Source organism: Gavialis gangeticus, unplaced genomic scaffold, assembly GCF_001723915.1.
Source record: "Gavialis gangeticus isolate Ggan-Ray unplaced genomic scaffold, GavGan_comp1, whole genome shotgun sequence".
NCBI lineage: Eukaryota > Metazoa > Chordata > Crocodylia > Gavialidae > Gavialis > Gavialis gangeticus.
In genome coordinates, this window is record NW_017729004.1 from 5,868,098 (window position 1) to 5,874,851 (window position 6,754).

The window sequence follows — 6,754 nt, forward strand, 5'->3', positions numbered from 1 at the left end:
ATCCCCTCGAGTCCGGCTTCTATCACAGCAGGGAAGTCCCGGTCCCTGCACAAGAAAACGGAGGTGAAGAATTGGTTAAAGAGGTCCGCTTTCTCTTCTGACGCAACCACCAAATTGCCCAAGCATTCAGCATTACAGATTCAAGCATCTGTACTGATTTTGAGCGTGCTTGAGGCCTCAGTTGCAACAATGTTCTTGTACCCAACATAGAGACCTATCTACAGCACACCCAAAAAAACTCTGAAGTCAACTGCTTTCATTTTCAACTTCTTCATTGGGCCAACCATGTCATCCATGTATATCCAACTCCCAGCTCAGCCAAGGCATATGCTCAAGAGGAGGGCAGAGGAAGCACTTTAGGGATGTCCTCACAGCCAACTTAAAAAAAATGTAACATCGATATCAACTCCTGGGAGACTATCTCTTGGGACCGCCCCAAATAGAGGAAGAGTCTACTGCAGGGATCTCAGTACTTTGAAACCTCGCGACAACAACAGGAAGTGCAAAAGGTAGGCTTCATCAGCCATCTTCGGTCACATAGATGAGACGGTCATGGAAGGTAATCATCCTTGACTGCGAGAGGTTGCTGAAGAAGTTGATGATAATGGCTTATTGGCCATTGTCTTCACAAAGACAACAGATTCTGACTTCTTAGTCGGGAGCACTATACAGATTCTTTGGGATCTTCTAGATATGTCGTCTGTATTTAGAAGTTATTTCAAGGCTGTGGCTCTTAAATGCTATATCTTTATGTACAACTATTCCTTGGAAACGCTAGAGGTGAGCTAGTCCACCCAGTGACTCGCACCTACTTCATGCTTCTTTGGTGTACATCCCAAGTTCGCTCTTCACTATCGCTAGGACTGTTCCCTGACCTATCTGGACTGTTCAGTCTCTGCTACTTCTACCCTCTTGGCCTCAATTCACTGAACACCGGTTTATAACTAGCTTGCTTAGAAAACGGAATTTTTCATACTAGGCAATAGTTAACCAGGTCTAACTCTGTGAATAGCACTTGGGCATGTTTTGGCAGTTTCTGTGGAATTAGAAAAGGGTGACTTGGCCTCAGTTCAAAAAATGTCAGCTATGTATAAGAGGCTATGCCTGTATATCCCATTGGATGGTGCAAGGGAGTATTCCTGTGAGAATAAGCCCTGTACACTTCCTTCCACTCTGTGCTCCTCCATGCTAAAAGCATGTTGTACGGTTCCTTTTTGGCATGTGCCCAAAGCGTGCCTACCACTGTTTTAACAGCAACTACACAACATTTCATCACCCTGCATTGCATTCAAAGTGGAAACAGTTGGATGGCACGTGTCTTCATGGCAGTTGTCCCTAACACAGCCTGAGCGGTAAAGACACCACTAGCTTACTGCGGGTATTGTCCAGCTGCTAGCCTAGGTGGGGGGAGCAGAGAGAGAGCATGCCTGGAGGAAGAGGAAACCTAGTCTCTTATGAATATTTAGGCTGTTTCCAGTGGAGAACACTGGTGATGAGTCAACTTTAGATGATCTTGCTGTCACTGCTGGATGAGAAGATTTCATACTTGAAATATTTGAATTTTTATTGGTGTACACTAATTGAATACTAATCAAGTTCAATAGAGCATTCAAAGGCTGGTGAGGCTTGTCTTGCTTAGCAGCGACATCACCGTTGCTTGGTTAAAGGAATCGCCACAGATGTCACAAGTAAGCTATCAGTGGCATCTTGAAGATTGCTATAAAGAATTTACTTCTGCTTTGTACGTTGTAACTAGCTGTCTTGATCCTGGAATGGGAGTGTAGCTGGCAACTCGTGCATTGGGGGAGCTCTGGAATCTGACTTCAGGTATGTCTGGAGGTTGGATGACCACCTTACCGGGGTCATTTGACCCCAGTGCTCTTCCTGCCATGGCAGGGGGTCGGACTAGATGATCTGCTCAGGTCCCTTCTGACCCTAGAAACTATGAAAATATGAAACTGTCTGTATGACCTACCGCTGTACCCAGGAGAGCTCGTGAGAATCCAGCACCATGCGCTGGCTCTTACTTGTGCTTACCCAACCTTGAGTAGGTGACTTGGGGTCTTTTCTGGGCCATGCCTTCAGGACCCCATTCAGCCATCTACTCTGCCTAACTGGTGGGCTTGGGTGCAGGCAGAGTAGGAGCAAGTTGACTAGCCTTCATTGCATTTGTTACTGCAGAGCAATATTTCTAATATGTCTTTTTAGACCAGGACATATCTATACTGGCTTGCCAGGGAGCCAGTATAGATATGTCCTGGTCTAAAAAGACATATTAGAAATATTGCTCTGCAGTAACAAATGCAATCTTTTTTGAGCAAAATGATGTTCTAGTAGAAGGCAGGGCATGGGTGGCACACTACAGACTGGTGTCGTTCTGCCCTGCATTTTGCCCGACTTCATACCTGACGTGGCTTACTACCTCTCTCTATAGTCTAATATTAATTGTTGGCTCAGTTCAAAAGACTTTGTCTGGACAGTGGGTACTGGCACACTTATGTAAAAATCCTGTTGTAACCTGGCTTTGTACTTTTTGCCTCTGTAGATGTTCTTGCTCTGGCAGTTGCCATCAAAGAATTGGCCGTCTCCACACGCAAGGCTCGTACCGCTTTATGGTGCGCGTTGCAGATGACTCTACCGCAGACCTCCTTGAGCAGTCCCGTAAAACAGGAGGAAGTTGAAAGGGCGCTACAAGAGCTTTGCCCTAGGAATGCAAGCACGCAAGAAAAAGACAGTGTGGGACATGAAGACAAGGGAAGCAGAAAAGAAAAACCTGAAGAACCAATGCAGATTTTTGAATAAAAGCGAAAAAATAAAAAAGGGGGGTGAGGGGGAGGGAATAAGTGCATTGTAATGTACTAGACCTTTTTTGCTAGGTTATACAAAATGAGAATAACATCACCGATCAGTACTGCAGTTTTATTACTGTGATTCTGGTGTTGCAACACACTACTTGTATAATAGTGTTACTGAAGTTTTAATATTGCTGGTATATTGCAGTGTCTACTTCATAAAATAAGGATTTTATTAATAAGGGGAACTGGGCAGGAGCTGAGCATTTCCTTGACCACTTACCCAAAGCTCTGTGTCGGTTATGACTCAAGTCATCAACTGAGTAACCAGTGAGTGGCTAGGCTAATTTTTTCATTTGTTATACAATGTATCCTATTTGAGAAATGTCATTTAAGAGTTATTTTATAGTTGTTGGCCTTTTTTGCATCATTATGTAGTTCTTTTAAGTGCCAAAGTGATTGCTAAATCATCTAATTTTCTATCGTGTCACCCCACACTGAATGGTCCACACTTTTATGCGGTGTTATTGTGACAGGTTGTCTAATCTTTCGGGTAATTGCCAAAAGTCTGATGAGAATAATCGGTGTTTAATGTTGGGTACATGAAATGCTTCAGCAAGTTGTGCTGCCTGTCTAAACCAAATTTTCCCACGGAGTAGTCTGTTACAAAATTTTAGATTTAAAAAATGATGGAGACTTTAGAGTTGTATTAAATGTTACATTAAGAGAGATGTTTGCAGGTGATATAAACTTATCACTCAGGAGTAGAAAATTTAGATTTACTGATGCCTCAGTGGGTTAAAAAGAGTAACAATATAATTTAGTATGCACTTAATTGAAATGATGTGGTTATTAATATATGTTTATGGTACTATAATTTTCTGAAACATTCCATATTTATTTTAATATTTTAATTGTATGCTTATTTAAAAATCTATTTTAGTAATATACTGTTGGGTCTTTTGCCAAACCTTCCTAATAATCATAATTAACGATTTACTCAGGAAATATGTATATTATATATAAATATACACATGGTATTTAGGGATTTTTTGGGGGAAGAGATGTTTGCAAAATATTTACATAAAGCTAACTATATACTAGGTTACCAAAGCTGTTTAACTGGTTTGTTTTAGCATGAGAAGGTGTCATATATTTAATTGCTATTACTAGTTGTCATCCTGTGGCTTAGACAATCAGAAGTGTTATGTATCAATGTGAATGTACAGGGTGAGAATTAGAAAAGGAAGAGTAATTCACGTTTTGTTCTTATTGCACTAATTATAAGTATTTTAATGCTTTAACAATCGTGTCTTAATGTTAGATTGTCTCTTAAAATGTACTAATAACCAAGTAATGTCTTAGGTGTTAGTATGTTGATGGACAGCTTTTGAAGAGCAGCTTGTGTTTTAAAAATAATTATGCTGAGGATAGCAAGAAAGGCTGAAAGGCTCCAGAAGAGAATTGATCTGTGGTTCATAATGTTATAATGTTGAATTTGACTTTATGCGTAAATACAGAATCCTGTTTCCACATATATGCACCTGCTAAATATTTCGGGCAGTCTGTAGTTTTGGACCTGTGAATGTGGGTTTTTTCCCAGAACAGACGTAGTTTCGTAGTACTGTTATTAACAGGGATGAGGCAACGAATGTGCAGTTTTGTAGAAGAAGCCCAGAGAAGCCTCATTTTGACCTGCTGATTTTTAAAAAATGAAAAACAAAGAAATAGTCAAAAGGCAGAATCTGATTGCAACTATGCTCCGTGCTTTGTAGGGAAAACCCAGTTCAGCTCAACTGGATATTTTTTTCAGTATTAGTCTAAACCTAGAAGTCCATTTTAAAGAGAACTAGTTCACTGCAGTGCGGGTGGGTTTTCTGTATGTGTGCAGTTTTATTTGCACAAATGAATTTCAGAAGGTCAAATAGGCTTTTGTGAGAAGTTAGCTGTAGTTGGTAGTCTAAAAGAACGCCCGAGTTGCAGCATTTGAGTTAATAATGGAATTTGTGTGTTTTGATTTTGATGATGATTAACAGGAAATCGGAGTTTGAACATCTTGATTTTGCATTTCTGTTTACAGAATGATTATAGTTCTGCAGGATTGTTTTGTAATAGTGAATGTACTGGACGTACTAAGTCCTTGTATTTTTTTTGTGTGGTGTTTATTATCGTGAAGGAATGTGGTCCTAATTGGTTCCTAATATAGTTAATGTGCCTTTTAACAGTCTTATTTTTCAAAAACGGTAAGTAACTGTGTATGCTCACTTCGGCTTTCTATTGCAATTTAATAATACATTTAAAGGGGTTACAATGTAGCTGCACTTGACTATAGCTAAGAAGTAGCATATATCAATATTGTTCTTGCATAATGTTCGATTTGTCCAGTTATTGGGATCTTTTAACAACTGTAAAGCACCCTAGCTGTTGAGATTTGTCACGAGTCAAACATATTAATAACTGATCTTGGTTGCAACCAGTGTGCTTGCTTAATTTGTTTTGACTTGATCTGCTTGTTTCTTCATAAAAACGAAGTATGCGATGGACACGTTAGCATGGAAATATTTTTCTGTGCGTTTCTTGCAATACTCTAACAATAGCAGCAATAGAAATGCAGACGACAAAACGGAACTGCTAGAATGTCTTAATTCTGTGTGCGACGTACCCCATACACTCCTATTTCAGGGGAAAATAAGTCTTTTGTAAATGGACCAGTTTGCATTCAGGGTTGCAGTCCCCTGAACACACCTAGTATTTCTAGGTGTTTTAGTGCTCCATTTGGCAGTGAAATACGATTAACGTAAGTAGCTGGTCAGGTCTCTGCGAGAATAAGTGTTGCTACCTTTGTTTATTTTGTGGCTAATCCTATTCTTCGACTTCGGTGGAAGCAGGGTTGGGTTAGTAAGACTGCAGTCTTGATTAAACTAGACGTTGATTTGCACGATGTTTGGGGGTGGTTTGGTTTTGTTTGTAAAAGAAACAAACACATGGCAAATTTTCCATTTTTCAGCGTTTCCACCCATCTTGGAAAGAGGTGTTGTTTTTTTTATTTGATTGGCTTACGCAATTAGACTCAGTGGATGAGATGGGAGGAAAGATTTGCTGCCAGCACTAATTGAGAGCAACTGAATAATACGAACCCTCTCAATTGTAAGCGTGCAGGATGTTTAGAAAATGATTTTTCAAATCAGGGTCGTTACAATACAGGTGTATGTATTTTGATAAAATAAAGGTGACCTTTGCTATTTGAAGATCCCAACCCATCAATACAATATAAAGCATAGGCTTGAAGATCATAAGCCAAATGCCGTTTATTGGGGACATAACAAGTGAAACTAGTGGTGGTTCTGTCGTAGCTGTCCCCCGGGGAGCATCTGCTCGGCCCGCTGCAACGAGAGCACGCTTGTGCCCGTGGCTGTACCTCTACCTCTCCTCGGCACCCCTAAACTTCTTGTGACCCATTTGAGCTATTTTGACAGAACTGCTATACAGATATTACTAATAGGATCAACGTTATTTGTCACCAATTACTGTTAAGGAAGGAGAATTGCTGCCCTGCAGAGCTGTGTCCTAACAGGGAAGACTTCCACGATTCAGAAAGGTTGCACCAGTCTCGTGCTCCCCACGTGTTGATCCTGCTGCTCTTCCTCTCCGTGCGCCACAACACAGCTGTTAGAAATCATGTCTTCTATGTGTGGATGGGTTGAATGTCCTAAATGGTTGATTTACGTTTTTAGCAGAAAGCTAATTTTTTTTTTTTTTACCTGATGCCTCTTTAATTGTGGTTCTCCTTTGCCTGAAATCCTAGCATTCGCCTTGACTCTGGATGCATGGTTATGCGAGGCCACAGCTACTGCTTGTCACTGGAGTGAGGATGTGAACTTAGATGTGTGGGTTGTATTACTACTGAAAGGAAGAATTAAAACCACTTCAACCAGTATAATTAATACCCCCCCCCCCCCCCC

The 6,754-nt window shown here is 40.6% G+C and overlaps 1 protein-coding gene across 3 annotated transcripts in view; it reads left to right on the forward strand.

Moving 5' to 3' along the window:
• LOC109291177 (meiosis-specific coiled-coil domain-containing protein MEIOC-like) overlaps window positions 1-6,736 on the forward strand; it is a 37,884-nt gene extending 31,148 nt beyond the window's left edge. For all 3 annotated transcript variants that reach the window (XM_019508052.1, XM_019508055.1, XM_019508053.1), the window contains one exon: window positions 2,546-6,736. In XM_019508052.1, coding sequence (XP_019363597.1) covers window positions 2,546-2,802 — 257 coding nt within the window. In that variant the 3' untranslated portion in view covers window positions 2,803-6,736. The remainder of the gene's footprint in view (window positions 1-2,545) is intronic.
• The last annotated feature ends 18 nt before the right edge of the window (window positions 6,737-6,754 follow it).